Consider the following 18,960-nt stretch of genomic DNA (forward strand, 5'->3'; position numbering starts at 1 on the left):
AGAGACCATGCATAATAAGTAAAAGATAACTATAGAAAATTTTTTTGGGTGAAGTTCCAGAATTTTTTTGAACAGACTTTATATGACTGAATGAATGAATGAATGAATAAAGGAATGAAAGGAGGAAGGACTGTGGTACTGGAAGGGTCTTGGTAGACTATAAATAATGGAAGGAGTAAAGATAACAACTCGCAATATATTTGGGTGAGCAGTAGTCATAGGCATATAAACCATAATAAAAATGTTGCTAAGGCCTTAGGGCCCTCTCATTCTGGAATCTAATGACCTCCATTTCGTTCTCAACCTTTTCTAATCTACTGCCCTCTTCCCCTCATGGGGAAGAAACTAAGCACTCTGAATGCTAGGATATTATAGCGTATTTTTATATGTGTACTAATGTCTCACCTCCTGAAGGTAAGTACTGGCTGGCAATTCTAGCAATGCTCATAACATTACAATACATCTACATCTACATCATACTCCAAAAGCCACCTAATGGTGTGTGGCAGAGGGTACTTTTGATACCACTATCTGATCCCTCCAACCTTGTTCCACTTGCAAATAGTGCATGGGAAGTATGATTGTTGGTAAGCCTCTGTATTGGCTCTAATTTTTCGAATTTTCTCCTCATGTTCAATATGTGCAATGTACGTGGTGGGAAGTAATATGTTGCCCGACTCCTCCTGAAAAGTGCTGTCCCAAAACTTCAATAGTAACTCTCTCCATGATGCACAATGCCTCTCAAGTAACGTCTTCCAGTGGAGTTTGTTTAGCATCTCCGTAAAGCTCTCTCACCAGCTAAACGATCCCGTGATGAAATGTGCCGCTCTTCATTGGATCTTCTCTATCTTCTCTATCAGTCGTACATGATAGGGATCCCAGATAGATGAATAATAATCAAGAATCAGGCGAACAAGCACCTTATAAGCCACTTCTTTCATGGACATTTCCTTAAGATTCTTCTGATGAATCTGAGTGTGGTGTCTGGTTTTCCCACTGTCTGTTTTATATGGTCATTCCACTTAAGGTTGCTCTGGATAGTTACCCCTAGATATTTTACTGCAGGTGCTTTCTACAGCTGTTTGTCATCAATAGTGTAGTTGTACAGTAGTATATTTCTTTTCCTATACATGCGCAATACACTACATTTATTTACGTTCAGGGTCAACTGCCAGAGCCTGCACCAATCATCGATTCTCTGCAGGTTGTTCTGCAAATTCTTGTTATCTTCTGACGTTAGTACTTTGGTACAGACAACTGCATCTGTGAATAACCTTAAAGAGCATCCAATGCTTTCTACTAGATCATAGCAACGATCCTATCATACTTCCCTGTGATACTCTGAATATTACCTTTACATCTGTCGAATTTGTTCTGTTAAGAGTGACGTGTTGAGTTCAGTCTGCAAGAAAGCCTTGAATCCAATTGCAAGTCTTCTCTAATACTCCGTGAGCCCATATTTTTTTCATTAATTGGCAGTGCGGGACTGTGTAAAATGCCTTACTGAAATCAAGGAACATGGCATCGACCTGAGCGCCTTTGTCCACTGTGCTGTGAATCTCATGGAGAAACAGAGCGAGTTGAGTTTTACAGGATCTATGTTTCCAGAATCCATGTTGATTTTTATATAGATGATCATTTTCCAAAAACATGATCATTCTTGAGCATAAAACATGTTCCATAATTCTACAACAAATTGATGTCAACAATATAGGTCTATAATTGTGTGGATCTGTCTTACGGCCTTTCTTAAAAATGGGAATGACCTGCACTTTTTTTTCCAGTCATTAGGTACCTTTCGTTGCTGAAGCAATCTATGATAAACTACTGCTAGAAAAGGAGCAAGTTCTTTTGCATAATATTTAAAGAATCGTATAGGAATCTCATCTGTTCCTGACACCTTTCCACTACTAAGCAATTTTAGCTGCTTTTCAATTATGCAATCGGTTATCTCAATATCTGCCATTTCGATGTTAGCACAACGATTGAAAGGATGTGTGGTCTCTGAGAGAACAGATAGATGATTTTGACCCACTTTCTGATTTTACATACAACCAAAATCTCTTAGCATTTTTACTCAGATCGGTTGACAACAACTTCCTTTCAAAATCATTGAATGCTTTTTTTATAGCTCTCCTTACCCTCATTTTCATTTTCTTCAGCTTTTATTTATTAGCTGGGTTTTTACCTCTCTTGGATCTGAGATGAAGTGCCCTTTGTTTACGCAGTGCTTTTTTAACATGGCAATTAAACCATGGTGGATCGTCCCCATACCTTAAAACCTTACTCAGAACATACTTGTCTAGGGCATATTGAATGATGCCCTTGAATTTTTTCCATTTGTTCTCCACATCTCCACATCCTCTTCACTGAATATTTGATGCTGAAATTTGTACCCTGTCACCCTTGCTGAGCAAATATGTCTTCCTACATTTCTTAACATTCCTTATAGGTCCTGTCGTCATAGATGCTATCACAGCCTTATGATCACTGATACCTTCCACTACGTTAACTGATTCAATAAGTTCAGGTCTGTTTGTTGCCAGGAGGTGTAAGACATTATTAGTTGGAGTTGGTTTTCTAACTATTTGCTCAAGGTAATTTTCGGACAAGACATCCAGAACAATGCCTCACGAATCCCTGTCTCGGGCACCAGTTATGATGGCATAAGACTCCCAGTCTTTACCTGGTAAGTTGAGGTCACCCTCTATTACAACAGCATGATCAGGAAAATCACTTTTGATATTCTGCAAGTTGTGTCTGAAGTGCTCTACAACTGCAGATCCTGACCCAGGTGGTCTATAGAAGCACCTGACCACCATTTTTGACCGTTCTTTGATACTCAATTTCACCCAGATAAATTCACATTCGGAATCCGTGATAACCTCGCTAGATTTTATCGAATTTTTTACTGCAATAAACATGCCACCACCAGTGGCGACCAGCCTATCCTTATGATAAATATTCCAGTCTGAACTTAGGATTTTGTCATTGACGACTGGTTCCATTCAACTTTCTGTTCCCAGTACTACCTGTGCATTATAACTTTCAGTAAGCAATAATAATTCTGGGATCTTTCCTTGGATGCTCCTGCAATAGACACTATTGTTTTGCCCACAGCTTTGCCTGTGTACGCATACATCACATATATTTCTCATACATTTAACACATTTCACACATATTTGTAGACAAAATTAATCCGGATCTAAGTTGAATTTCATCCTGCAGTTTCATCTGAATTCTAAGCAAACTTGTAAATCTGTCAACACCTGACTGTCATTTCGAGAAAAAGTACTATCACTGGCAACTGTATGATTCTGTGCTGTCATGCAAGTCTGTGGTATTGAGTCATGTCTCATGATACATTACCCAAAACACGTTGGCAAATTATTGGCTCATTGTAGTGCTCATTCTCATCTTGCTTGCGTTTGATGCTTCAAACAGCACAAAAGAAGAGACTGATTGCACTTCATACTTTTAAACTATTCCAAGTCAACTAATACCAACAAGTCATTTTTTGATGTTTCTGTGTGTCACTCATTCTATTTCCATCCCCACTCCTAGCGGATATGCAAATGATGAGTGATGTGGGACCAAATTTGGTGGTAATTGTTGCAGGCCTTCCGGAGTTATACTTTTATAACACACCGTTTCACATCAAATGCTCAACATAGGGGTCTTACTTCACAATATTTCCAGGTACCAAATGATGTGTGTGCCAATTTAGATAGAAAAACCCTTCAGGCATTACAGAGATACGCTGATATGGCATTGTCTCTGGACCCCATCCTGCCCCAACTCTGTGGACGAAATGTCATCGTGGCTGTCACCAATGAGTCTAGTGTACCCAAAAAATATGGATTTGATACTAATATTGGTTGTTACCAAATATTTTTACATCACATTGTTTCACCCCTTCCGCCATCCCTAGGGATGGTGGGGTATATTATCTCCATGGTATTCTTAAATGAATAATTGTATAAATAATGAGTCATGTATATACAAAATTTGATTGGCATTGCACCAATGTTCCTGAGCTAAGCTTATATGTATACCCCCTTTTACCCCTTCCCGATCAGTGGTAGGTGGTTCTTACCTCCACAGAAACCTTTATGAGTGTGTGCACAACAACTCACCAGAGTTTCATTTCCATGAGATGAATGCTATAGGAATGAATGGAAAATAAATAAATAAACAAACAAGCAAATACTAATTTTTTAAACATTTGGTCCACATGTATGCACCTGCATGGCTACACCTGCTGGTACAATATAGTTGACTGGTGCAATAATATAATGATGCATGTGTTTGTGCATTCTTTACTTAGCGCAGTAGGTAATTCAAAAACTTATCAACATTTTCAGTCTGATTTATGTGCCCATCCACTGCTCAAGATGTCAACTATATGACTACATACATTTACTCCTTTCTTTATGAACGAACAAATGGTCTGGATGTAAGAATACTGAGGGTAGTGGACTGAGCAAAGTCAAGCAATCAATAGTCTCAGATCATAGGGCATGCTCAGATAATTATGTATGTGTATCTTGTTACACAAAATTTTGTTAAATAGACAATAAGTTGAACTGTAGAAACCAAACTCTTTCCACTAGTTTTTAAATGTTGGCAATAAATTAGGAACCAAAGAAAGATTAGTGGAGTTGGAAGAAAAGTTAAATATGATCATGTAGGATACAATAGAATCATCATAATAAGTACAATCAAGACCATATAGAATTAAAATCAGGTCCTTTTTTTCCAGAGGAATAGAGTGAGAAGGAAATTCAGGCATATGGTTTTGTTGTAAACAAGAAAATTAAAAATAATATCACAATTATTGACAGAATATTGGACAGAGAAGCAGAATTTGTTTTAAAATTAAACAAAAGATATTTCATGGAAGTTGATCAGTTCTAAACATATCAATGATGAATGAAAGGCCTCTAAGAGAATTTGTAAACACTAACTAATGACAGCAAATCCCACTGCATGATGGTGATTTTTTAAAAAGCAGGAAGCTAAGTGAAGAATAAATCTTCATTGGGAAACAGAGTATGATAGCATAAATGACAGAGTTATACATTAGTAGAATTTGTCAAGAAGATTTACTTGTTTGTCCATACTCATTTGTTTAGAAAAAAAGAAAAGCAAACAGGAAATGAGTTTGTCAAGTATCTACTGTAAATAAAATTGAAAGTACTATAGTTTTCAAACAGCAAAGTAACTGTACGAGGAGAAACAGTTATAAAAGACTTTATAATTTCAAGTGACCATAGTGTAGTAAAATGTAGAGTAACAATACATACAAAGCTAGATGAAAGAAAAGTTATTAAACAGAAAATCAGAAATGTAGATAATGACAGTTTATTTAAGAATTGGAAAATACGCAAAATCAAATGAAGCAGCAGGTCTACCATTTTGAAAATGAAGATTCTGCAGACATTATTTAACACATGTATTTGTGCAAATAGCAAAACAATGTTGCAAATATGAACAAAGAAAGATCTAACAAAATCTGAAGTGGGACAAGGATTCTATTTAATAGAAGATATTTCACACAGACAATAATAGGAAGTGATTGAATATGCTGAATTAAACAAAATTATTTGGAAATAGTGTTGAGATGATGTGAGAAAATTTCTTATGACAAACAGTTGATAACAATAATATGCTGAATTAAACAAAATTATTTGGAAATAGTGTTGAGATGATGTGAGAAAATTTCTTATGACAAACAGTTGATAACAATAAGAGTGTGAAAAGAAAAAAAAAAGAAAGAAAGAAACATGTCCACAGTAGAAATCACATTTCATGTTATTTTTGTTTGTTTCAAGGAATTAATCCAAAACACAGACAATTTTAAAATTTTGTACATGGCTAGAGCAGCAACCATACAATGAAATCTTCTTGTAGAAATAGTAAACAAATGATCAGTTGTGAACTGGAAGGCTTATTAAACCTCTACCAAGATTTCAACATTTATCATCATGTCTTGTTATGAATACAAAAACTTATTCAGACTTTTTGGATTACATGTCGTCGAGAGGTACGTTAAATTATAACCAGAAAGTGTCAGCCAGATGTAAAATTTCATCTCCATAATAAATTAAAATGTGCACAACTTGGTTGTTGTCATATGGTATTTCCTCACCAGTGAACAGCTAGTGCACTAGCATCACATAGGCAACATTTGCACTAAGGAAAGTTTCTGGCAAGAGAGGGCACTAGTAGTATACGCAGGGAGGGTGTGTGATAGTGAATCATGCTAAAACTTGCTTGAAAGGTTAAAATTAAAATTATGACATTAAAAACCAGATTTAGCTGTGTACATATTTAAAATTAATAGAAATACTTTAACGAAAGGCTGAAGTTCTATGTCTACTAGTCTCCAACATACACCAAGGGGACTAGAAGACATAGAACTTTTGCACAAAGGAAGTAAAGATTACAACCTTGACCTCATAGAAGATTTAGAAATTTTGAAACATTTTACTCACAAAAAGATGGACCTGTTTTAAATGAACAGGTATAACTAACTCAAAAATAGAAATTTTCTAGCTAGCTTCAGACCCATACCTCTCCTCTTTCACCCTCTTCCCCTCCCCTCTCCCCCTTCCCTTTCCCCACTCTGTTTCCTTTTACTGTTGTTTCTATTTCCTCTATTCACAGTTTTACATAATTTTTTTACCACAATGTCTTTTTTTATATGTCTTCTTTTATCAATTTTAAATATGTATACAGCTAAATATGATCTGGCTTCTAATGTCATAATTTTAATTTTAACCTTTGAAGCACATTTAGCATGATGAAGTTTCATTCATTATCGCAACCCTCTTTGTGTAAACTACTAGTGCCTTCTCTTGCAAGAAGCTTTCCTTAGTGCAAACGCTGTGTACGTGACATTAGTGCACTAGGTGCTTATTGGTGAGGAAATACTCAATGACAATAACCATGTTGTGCATATTTTAATTTATTATAGAGATGAAATTTTATATTTGACAGATATCTTTCAGCTATGTTTTAACGTAGCTCTGCCACAACATGTAATCCAATAAGTCTGAATAAGTTTTTCTATTTGTAACAAGTCTGAAGAAGACTTTTTTATAAACATTAAAACCATAGTAAAGGGGTTTTAGTGAAGCTTCCAATTCATAACTGATTGGTTGTTTACTATTTCTACAAGAACACTGATAATTAATAGTGAGATATACCTGTGGAAACCAGCTCATGTAGCTTAACATGCAGTAGACTAGCTTTCATAACAAGGAGTAGAGACAAATTTGGGTCAAATCCATGAAGCAGATTAACAACTGTTGATTTGGTACACTGGCCAGTCCGAGTGTGGTTTTAGGTGATTTCCCATGATTCTTTGCACAAGCAACACAAACTGTGAAAATACAGTTACACAAAGAACAAAGTTTACAGGTTTACAGACCAAGGGCCCACATGACTTTCCTCCCTTTAGTTAAGTGCCGACTGTGGTGACAAGAAAGGCATCAGGCCACAAAGTTAAAAAAAAATTATGAAAACAATGGGTGCATTACAATGGGCTTAACAGTGTGAGAGAGAGAGAGAGAGAGAGAGAGAGAGAGAGAGAGAGAGAGAGATGTTGCTCAAGGTGTGAAGAAAGGAAAGGTGCTTGGAGATGATGATGTTTTGGTGTAAACAGTCAAAGCTAGAGACGAAATAGTGCAAACGAAGTAGAGTTATTTTCAAAATGTCCACAGAAAAAGATCATTCCCTGAACAGGAATGCTCCAGTTCTACTACATGACAAGAATGAGAAAAACCCAAGTCCTAAAAAGCTATTGACCTCTTCTTAATGTGCAAGATACTAAAATTATCACCAGCTGCAAAGAAAAATATTCAATTCTAACCAAGTGAAGGAACAAACTGGCTTTTGAGAAAGTTTTTACTTGCCTTCAATAAAATATGTTCTGGCATACCTTCAGAAACAAGTCAATGATTTAATTTTTGTCATAATACTGAAGAATATACTAATGAATGCTACAAAGAACCAGTTGATGAGATCTTGCATTTAGGACAGCAATAAATGAATAAATAGGGGCCAGGAGTGATTATAGAAGTTAAATTCACTTTTTGAAACAAAGTTTCTCATATGTCAGGGTGTTTTAGTGTGTTTAAAGCAGATAAAAAGAAACACATTTTTATGTGATGAGGCGCTGTTGGGGGCGCACAGACCCTTGTTGCTAGGATGGTCAGTTCTGCCCAAGGATGGCATGTGCAGGAATTATAGGTTATATGATACCAGGACCAAACAAGCAGAAAATCAGGAGAGCTCAGTCAGTAATAATGGTCTTTATTCTGCAAGTCTTCCATATAGAAGTAGATGACTATACCAGTGGTGTGTTTAGTCAACCAGGCAGCAGCTGCTACCTCAGTGTAACTCACAGCTGCATGCTGGGCTCATGGCAGTGCGGATATATGCAAGGCCATAGTGCTTGTCTCAGCAAAAGACTGTGGCTGCCACAACAGCTGTGCTGATGTAAGGTAGGCACCTCTGACAGCTAGTAGCCATGAGCAGTGGGCCTTATATACACTGCTCATCCAGTACAGTTCCAGCACTGTGGTGATGGTATGATGCATCTCCTAATCCCTAGCAGTGGCATTGCAGGCTCTTAATCAACCTTACTGAACATGTCCTCATGTGTTGACACACTTGCTAGAGACAAAGTACCATAAGTCAGACATCAAAATGAATTGATCAACATTTAATTTTCACAGCACAAGGCCCAAACGATATTTTCTTTTCCACAATTGACCATAGACATTATTGCAGTTAGTAATCGAAAACAATTTCTTTTACATTGAATGTCTAATTTCTGTCAATTATGAGATTGGTTTAGGTAAAAAATACAAGATGCCATACAACAGTATAGACAATGAGGAACAAGCACAACTACAATGACTGTCTCTGTACAAAAGTATATGAACTACATATACAATAACATAGGCAGTGTAACTCAAACATTAAAAAAAACCCAGCCAATAGCTACTGAACAAGTATAGTTAATGATCTAACAGGACAATAGTTCACAATGGATACAATACATGGTGTAACCGTGAGGCAATATAGGTACAGTACAGTTTTAGCTAGTGTAATAAATAGCACAATGCGCGAAATCAGACAGAGTGATTACCAGGTGCTGATGACATATATAGATGGCAAGTTGTAGGTGATGCTGGGAGGTGCCTGCACAGCCATCATGTGCGGTCGCTTGGCAGCAGTGTCTCCCCCTGGCAGCCATGCTTTGCAATAGTGGATACGGTGTGACAGTCATATCGTATGTGCCAGTCGTGTGTCTTCGTAAGTCAACCCCCACCTGATGATGTTGGGCAGTGCTTCAAACCAGGCCGATGTTGTCAGAAACATCAGATAGCCCCTCTAGTTTTGCCAGCTCCTGGTCAGTACAGACAGAAGCACACATCTGGAAAGTCCCCACCAGACATTGCAGTGGCTCCGACATTGGTAGCAGAGGCCACCGACTCAAGTCCACGTCGGGTTTTGGCATGGAAGGGAGCTCCAGTGGTGGGACCCCAGCTTGATCTTCTCCTGACATCCAGTCCTAGACCGGGAAACCTATAAACAGAGGGAGATGAGGGCAAGGACAGTACTGGCGAACAGGGCTGTGAACCAGACGGCAGGTACAGCTTCGGATCAGGAGGGGAGATAGCAGAAGGCGCAGTGGAAGATAAATGAAAGGCAGCATCACCACAATGTATGTCTGCCAGACATGGCAGCAGCTGAGCCCTCCACACATATGGAGCTGATTTTGATGGCATGTCACCACTGTCCGGTCCCACATGACCAGAGTGAATATGTGGTGTCCTCACTGCTACTGTTGCACACCTGCCAGAATCCATGTGATCTGGTGTCCAAAGCTTTACAGACACACAAGGGTGCCCGGCCAGAGCATGGAGACAGTGCTGCGGATGCCCCACAAGTGTTGGCAGCTTGAGACAGAGGAGTGTGTGGGGCTGATGGTCATGGAGCATTCTCACTACACTCTTCTTCCCTATTGGTGTTGACCTGCAGCAATACAAAAAATGTTAGCACCTCATCCATAGAAGCATCAGCCACATATTTCTTCATCTGTGTTTTAAAAGTGAGTCTTTCGGTCTCACCATTTGATTGGAGGTGGAAAGGTGGAGACAGCAGGTGTTGAATGCCATTTCTGTGGCACAACTCACTGGAAACCTGGGAGCAAAATTGTGGTTCACTGTCACACACCAACATGAGAGGAAGTCCTTCAATATCAAACATTCTGTTGAGTGCTGCAACTGCAGCCTTTGCACTCCTTGACTGACAATTGACCACATACTGAAAGTTGGAGTATGCATCGAGGAAAATCAGCCAGGTGGTATCCAGGAAGGGGCCCACAAAAGTTGACATGAACCTTTGGAATATTGCTAGTGCACCCCAAAAACTAATCATTTGAAACAATACAGGGTGTACATGAATTCTGGGAACCCTTTCAATTATTTATTGCACCAGAACTAAACATTGTACAGATGTCATGCATATTTTATTTTGAAGAGAAACTCTGAATTTTTTTTTACAAACATTTGATATGCAAACCATGAGTGAGCTGGCAGACATCAATATGGTAATCGAATTCTTGCCATACCCGTCCCAGCATGGCATCATCGACTGTGGCAATTGCTTCCTGTATTCTCTCCTGGAGCTCTGCTACATCACATGGTAGAGGCAGTATATACACCAGATCCTTAATGTGTCCCCACAGAAAAAAGTCACATGGAGTGAGATCTGGTGATCAGGGAGGCCATTTCATGAATCAGCTGTCCCCTTCTGTAGCACGGCACCTACACTCACCATGTTTGCGACTAAAGTTGACTATCAGCAAATTACCAAACTACGTTGTGGCAGTATACATGAAAAAAAAAACAAACTTTCAGGGCTTCTCTTCAAAATGACATATGTATGATATCTGTACAATGTTTGGTTCTTGTGCAATAAATAATTAAGAGTGTTCCCGGACTTTATGTACGCCCTGTATAATCCATGCAGCATGTTGACTACCAGAATCTTCCGTGATTCCTCATCCTGGGGTAGTTAAGAGTAAGCTTCGGAGAGATCAACCTCCAGAAACTACTAGCTTCTCGCGAGTGCAAAGAAAAGTTCATCTAGTTTTGGAGTGGGATACATATCAGCCTCTGACCGGGAATTGAACATAACCTTATGAAGTCTCCATACAAGCACAGTTTTCCAGACAGATTTTGACAACAACCAGAAATGTTGCCCACCGACATACAGACATGGATTCAATGATGTCCAAGGCTGTCTATCTATGTAGCTCATTTTTGAGAGCATGCTCCAGTGCTGATCTTGTTAATTGTACACAGTGAGTGAGATGAACAATTTCTTAGGTAACACCTCTGTGGTGTGAGACTCCAATGAAATCAAATTACCGTCCATTAGGTCCTGTCAGGGTGAGTGTGTTTTGTCCAGAGTGCGGCATACAGATATGAGATGTCCTTCCTTCCAACATGCCTCACACTTTGCCCACCTGTAGGGCATGTTCTCTGACATGTGTTCGAAAGTCTGTGCACAACGGAAGCCAGCACTGGTCATGGATCGAAGACTTCTTTCATTGTTTACAAGATGGAGCTGTAGTGCGGCAGTGTTTGCTATCTACTTTTGCTGCATTTGCTGTTTCAGCAAAGTTGGATTCCTCTCCCGGGTTTGTTGTGATGGCCCCCACCTCATCCCAGAATTTTAACTTATGGCCTACAGCCTGGGAAACTTCCAAGGATTGGGCCCAAAATTACCCCAACATAAGATCCTCAAATTGTAGCAGTTTCTGATGCACCTCCTTATCTGAAGCCACTCAAATGATCACGTCCCTAATCATCACCTCTGTATACTATTTGATATTTAATGAAGTCACAAAAAAAGGCCTCCTGAGTCTGCAGTTCAGCTGCATATATGTGATATAAGTGATGAGGCTGTTTGCAACATGGATAAAATTCCATACAGAATGCAATGATATGGCAGGAGATCCATGACAAGAATAACAGTTTTACCATGGCTGCAGCAAAGTGCTGCTCGAGGTACTTCTCATATCCTTCCCACTATTCTGCCATCTGATTGTAATGCAAGAATGGTAACGGATTTGTAGCCAACGGCCCGGAGAGCAACACAGGCAGCAAGGCTTCTGACGTATCCGTCCCTCTAACTGGTGTTGCAGAAATTGCTGTAGCACAACTTCCATCAACACACCCAGTGAGTTAGCCTGTTCCACATGGTCCACAGCTACATAAGGAACATAGAAAATGCCCTCAATCATCACCAATTATGTTATAACTTGAAACATAGAAAAACACGAGATGAGACATCCAGAACAAGTACATTTATGATCTCATTAAACAATATTTACAGTGGGTACTGTGTATGGTGTAGCCATGGGGCAAGAAAGGTACTGTATAGTTTTTGCTAGCATAGTAAATATGGTGATTGCTTCCATAGATGATGTTTCACAGGTGGTGCTAGTTGGATTCTGGGAATAATATAACATACTTTGTTAAAATGTACTTACTTCTCTTGTTTACCTGACGGTGCAACTTTCACTGAGAACTAGATGTTAAACTTAGATAAAAATCTCAGCTGGGCTATTGAGAGCCCCTAAGAAAACTACAAAAAATGTGAAATACAAGAAATATGAAAGTGTTAACAGGTATTTTAGAGACTCACCTATTACTACAGAACTTAAGTGTTCAGTATTATCATCTGTTGCCGCTCTATATTTTGAAGAAATTACTAGTGAAATTAGCTAAACAATTTCCTCTTGAAACATAGGTGACTTGAAAAACAGATGGATGTAAGGATATGATATGACTGTGCACCAGCACATTTCTCCATTATAACACAAAATTAGCAGTAATAGCTGTACTATCTGAGTGGAAGGCATGTTGTTGTACATTTCTCTAGATTCAAAAGACCAGGAAAAGTCTTTCTTTTTGGGGAGTACCAAAACGTTGGTTTGCAGCACATCTGGCCAGTGCAGTAGAAATAAAAATCAAAGAGGGCATTTTGTCAAGTGTAATTAAGGCGAAAGGAAAGTTGGAGCAATATGTATATTTGAATAAATCTTAAAACTGGGACATAATGGATGTTTTTCATTTATTGTCAGTAAAGGATATCGCGAAAGAAATCTTTGTTACTGTCGTTACATTTTCCCAAACAAACAGCATTTCTTTACCCAGAGATAAGGTTCTTGCTTGCAAAAGCTGCTTTCAGTAGCCATTGGATTTGAAAAAGCTCAAATGAATGTGTGTAAAACAAGAGTAATTATAATGACTGAGTGTTCCTGGTCAAGTTAGGTCTGTTAACAAACCATGTCCAGTAGACGAGCCGAATGATTAAAACTTGTCATGGGGCACACCTATTATGAGAGTCTGTGTTGCTTATCGCTAGTAAACCTTTGTGGAATAATTTAAGCCATATAGACTACAAGTGTCAAATATCAAACTGCTCATCTCAGCATCCTCTACATTGCCATGGAAAGTTTTAAACATCCATATTACACACCACATATACCACCTTACAGAATTTATTGTTGAAAAGCTTCACCTGCTCATGATGTGTAGTGTTACCTTGGTGAACACAGAACAGAAAACTGGTCTATACTTTTATTTTATTTCTTTAACTTGTATGAAAACGGAAATGTGGTGTTGTGTAAAATATATTTTTGATCCTCTAATGAAGATAACAAATCAAAATAATTAAAATGCACATCTGTAGAAATACCTTGAAATCATTCCTTAACTGGTTTGTGACTTCACTGTTTTTCCTATCAAAATTATAATATGCAGTTTGTTAGCTTTTACTTTTCTAAAATCAGATAACTGTTCATTATACACAAGTGTCCAAAATACAAATATTATAAGAAGTAAAATCTAGAGAACAAGTTATGAATTTGTGTAAAGGTGCTGCATGTGCTCTATGAATACAATGTTGTGCCTTCAGTAACTTCTGTGTTTTTCGGCTCTAACAGCACCACAGAATCACTAAACTTAACTCCGTCCGAACAGACCTTGGGAGGCCCAATGGTACCGACCGGCCGCCATGTCATCCTCTGCCCACAGGTGTCACTGGATGCGGATACAGAGGGGCATGCAGTCAGCACACCGTTCTCCCGGCCGTATGTCAGTTTACGAGAGCGGGGCCGCTACCTCTCAGTCAAGCGGCTCCTAAGTTTGCCTCACAAGGGCTGAGTGCACCACACTTGCCAATAGCGCTCGGCAGACCGGATGGTCACCCATCCAAGTGCTAGCCCAGCCTGACATTGCTTAACTTTGGTGATCTGATGGGAACTGGGGTTACCACTGTGGTGAGGCCATTGACACAGAATCACTTTGTATTCATAAATAAGTAAATGGTTACTTTGACTAAGCACCCCAACAGAACATCGAGGCCATAATACTGACAACCTGTGTTTAAATCAAAGTTGAAATTTTTGTACCAATTCCAGTGAATTGTGTGCTTCAATAACTCATGGACTCTTGAAAAAAAATGCATTATATGAAGGATAGTGAAAAGAACATGGACTCAGTGTGTGAAATATTATTGCAATGGGAATTTTATATTTCTTGGGCTGGCATTACTAACAGAGAAGACATAAAGGTAGAGATGGAGGTGGTGGTGATGTGTATGTAGTGAGTTTGTGTCAATTTGAACTGATGTTAATTGTTAAATGTTTCAGGAGGCTGTTAAAGGAGCAAGAAGGTTCCTCTCTGGCACTGGAAAGCATGGGACAACTCAAAACTTGACAGAAGATTTTTCACCACAATGACTCTAGTTTTACTTTAAATATCCTATGTATAATACCTGACTCTATAATGACACTTGGTAATGTTACATGAAATAAAATTTATTTTATCAAAAATAGTAATGTACTGAAGACTTTCTGACCATTCACTGTGTGTAGCTCCCATCATCAAGAAGAATCTTCAGAGATGTGGGGTGACTCAAGGTATACATTAATGAAAGAAAAACCGTTGTTAGAAAGTGTCACTACAGTGTGCTTACACAGGTTAAATTTAACACACAAAAACCAACACATCAGTTGCTTATATTGCAAGAAGCTGTTTCTTCTTTAGTCATATGAAATGAGAGCTGTTTGTCTCCTGCTGGTAGCTTAGTATTTATGACCACATTAATACTCATCAAAGTTATCTACATTTGTAACAGTTATGTAAATTTGTAATAATTAAGACTTGTTTACAATGAACATTGATAGTTGTCATGCAACCAAAGAATCTTTAAAGCATGAATCCAAATTAATTAAATAGTGTTTGCAGCCAGTATTTTTTTTAATTTTCTTTTCATTTTGTGAGAATTTGTTTCTTTCTTGTGCCATGTTTGATAATGATTTGAAAGACCATTGTGTCAGATTGGTGACCCCTAACCAGTTCCTAGAAAGTCAAGCAAAGTGTTATTTTGTGTTGTTTTGTGATTGTATAGATAACATCACTGATATGGGCTTTTGGAGCCAAAGGCCCACTCATGTACCATTGACGACTGCATGACACAAAGCTTTACGTCTCACTTGGGCCCGTCAACACAGACATTGGACTGTTGATGGTTGGAAACATGTTGCCTGGTCAGACAAGTTTCATTTCAAATTGTTTAGAGCAGATGGACATGTACAAGTACGGAGACAACCTCATGAATCCATGGACCCTGCATGTCAGCAGAGGATTGTTCAAGCTGGCAGAGGCTCTGTAATGGTGTGAAGCGTGCAGTTTGGAGTGATATGGGACCCCCAATACATCTAGATACGACTGACAGGTGATGCGTATGTAAGTATCCTATCTGATCCTGCAGCCATTCATGTCCATTGTGCATTCCGATGGACTTGGGCAATTCCAGCAGCTCAAAGCGACACCCCACATGTCCAGAATTGCTACAGAGTGGCTCCAGGAATGCTCTTCTGAATTTAAACACTTCCGCTGGCCACCAGACTCCCCAGACATGAACATTATTGAGCATATCTGGGATGCCTTGCAACAAGCTGTTCAGAAGAGATCCCCATCCCCTTGTACTCTTACAGAGAATATGAATAGTGTATACAAGGGATTTACTTCGTACAAATATGTGTGTGTTATTTAGTATGACACATATCTGACAGCTTGCAAGTAACCATAAAATGTGTATTTGCAAAGACAGTACATTTCAAGATGAGTTGGAAGTGTTTTATTGGCTAGCAACTTCTTCATTAATGAATATCTTAGCAAACATATAAATGTCACATAACGTGCGTTTGGTTTCTATCTATCAAAAGTTAGGTAATGAGAACACTGTAAATGGAGATTATAAATTATTTTGATGATGTGTAGCTACAACAGCATACAGTTTTTTATGTGGTGTACATGTTATAAGGCGTGACAAGGTTCATGATAGTAAAGGAATGCTGGCACAAACTGGCCCCTAGCTCAGGGATCATAAAATGCATATTCATCAATGATGGGCAAACTTCCCTGAAGTATTTGCTATCTAAAACAACTCTGAGGCAAATGTTTTAAATTTTGTGGATATTGAGAGCATTACCCTAATTATTATGAGCATTATCCTTATAAGAACTGATTTACCATCTCTCCATAATGACTGAGATACTGAACTCAATAGAGGAAAAGATTAGTATTATTCATTTTACTTAATATTCATTTATATTTATTCCTAGCTTTTACTCTGTGTTAATATAATTTTATTCGGCAGGAAGTTTTATTTGACAGGTTTATTTTAGTGTCCTTTGTAGAGAAATCTGTTTTATGTAGGCCAGTAACCTTTCCTGGCCAACCTAATGCTCGATTTTGTTCCTTTGATGGAAAATAGCATGGTATTGTTATTATGACTGCTACAAGCAGCTACACATTGTCATGGAGAAGAAAACCATGTGGCCAGTTGCAGGTACAGCAGAACTGCATGTCTGACACCTTGTTCCTGTGGCGGCCACAGCACACAGCGAAGCCTCATGCCTAACGCCATGCGCCTGACTGTGAAACATCCATCACTAAACCTGCACCAATCAACAGTTTGTTGTTATAAGCAATTTTCATGATGTCTACCAGCTTGCAGTAGTATTCTGAGTTCATCATTTTTCTGTTGTGAAGGAAGGTACTGAATGTCACATCCTTAGCAGTAGTAGTAGTAGTAGTAGTAGTAGTAGGCTTCTAAGGGACTCGGAAGCTCCTGCACCGATTTCACATGATTCCTTCAGATTCTGTCTTGTGATGCCTCTTGCCAGTTATTTATTCCCAATCTTTCACATGCGCAATCAGTTTCATTGCGCCATGTACTCCTGGGTCTCTCCCTTAGCCTTTTGCCATAGGCTTCTCCCTAAATATTCTTAACACAATTTGGCCTCCTTTCATCCTCATCAGATGTCCAGCCGATTGCAGTGCTCTAGCATTTATTATGTTTACTGTCATTCATTGTTGTGATAGCTCATTGTTGTGATTCATTGTCATAATATGGACCAAAGATTTTTCTATAAACTTTATTCTCAGACACTTGTAAATGGTGGTGTTCTGTTTTTGTTAGGCTCCATATTTCTGCCCCATAGATTATAACTGGTCTGATGATTGTATTATATAACTTTATTTTAGTTTTCTTAGTCAGTAGGTTGGACCCTAAGAGATTTTGTATTGCATAATACGTTCGGTTAGCATTTTGCAGTCCCGCTCTTATGTCTATCTGTCCCTCATTTTGTTAATCTATCACTGATTCCAGAATTTTGAACTGTTCGACACGCTCGAATTTGTGTTCAACTATTAGATGTGATTGGTTATCCCATTGATCTCTACATCTTTGAACTATCATGTATTTCATTTATGACTGTCACAACCTTTGTATATGAAAATACAAAGTAGGTTTACTTACTAACAGCATACTAATTTCACTGTTCTCTGAAGTATCATTATGAAACCACAGATTATTAAAGGTCACAATGCAATGCAAAATTTCTAAAGTGTACTCACAACAAACTTGGCAACATGGGGAACAGACCACGTGTTGCCAAGGCTGTTTTAAGCATGCTGCAGAATTTTCACTAGGAAGATATTACAAGGCCTCCATACAGTCCCAATCTCTCCTCATCTGGTTTCCATATTTTTGGAGTCATGAAGAAAGACGTTCATGGCTGTTGATTTTCTTTGGATGAAGAGATCCACAACTGGTTCTGCAGGCAACAGCAAACACTTTTCCCACGAAGGCACTGACCACCTTGTCTCATAGTGAGATACACATATTAACAATTATGGTGATTACTTATGAAACGACAAACAAATTCTTGTTTTCATTTGACTGTCCCTTATATGTTTCCAATAGCCTTGTTACAGTGGTAACACTGGTTCCTGTCATATCACTAAAGTTAAGTGCTGTGTTGGGCTTGGCTAGAGGGTCTGCAGAGTGCTGTTGGCAAGAGGGATGCACTCAGTCCTTGTGAGGCCAATTGGGGAGCTACTTGATTGAGAAGTAGCAACACCAGTCAAAAAACTGACAACAGCTGAGAGAGCAGTGTGCTGACCACATGCCCCTCCATACCTGCATTCAAGGCTGAGGATGACACAATGGTACTAGAACCTATGCCACACAGGGGAAGACTAATTCTGAAAGTAACCAGTACTTGAAGTTCAGCCAAGTACACTGTACAGTACGTGAGGGGTTTGAAATGTAGGAGGAATGTAAATGTAACAAGTGTTGTTGAACTATCACCAGAAGCAGCAGCATATGTCATAATGTGTAAGACGACGAGACTGACTGTACTTACGTTAGCTTTTTTTATTGTTGATAAGTAAATGTCAAAGTATTATTATAGCCATGCATTTTTGTTTTTGAATGATATGTGTATGAGAGAACCCCTGCAACGAACTACTGAAGTTAGAATGCCTGAGGAATGAATAGTCCAATATTCCACAA

At 38.6% G+C, this 18,960-nt stretch overlaps 1 protein-coding gene across 1 annotated transcript in view; it reads left to right on the forward strand.

The window, feature by feature from the left end:
- Positions 1–15,347, forward strand: part of LOC126365948 (probable enoyl-CoA hydratase echA8) — a 70,195-nt gene extending 54,848 nt beyond the window's left edge. The window contains exon 6 of the mRNA XM_050008732.1: positions 14,744–15,347. Coding sequence (XP_049864689.1) covers positions 14,744–14,833 — 90 coding nt within the window. The 3' untranslated portion in view covers positions 14,834–15,347. The remainder of the gene's footprint in view (positions 1–14,743) is intronic.
- The last annotated feature ends 3,613 nt before the right edge of the window (positions 15,348–18,960 follow it).

This window comes from Schistocerca gregaria, chromosome 4 (assembly GCF_023897955.1).
Source record: "Schistocerca gregaria isolate iqSchGreg1 chromosome 4, iqSchGreg1.2, whole genome shotgun sequence".
Classification (NCBI taxonomy): domain Eukaryota; kingdom Metazoa; phylum Arthropoda; class Insecta; order Orthoptera; family Acrididae; genus Schistocerca; species Schistocerca gregaria.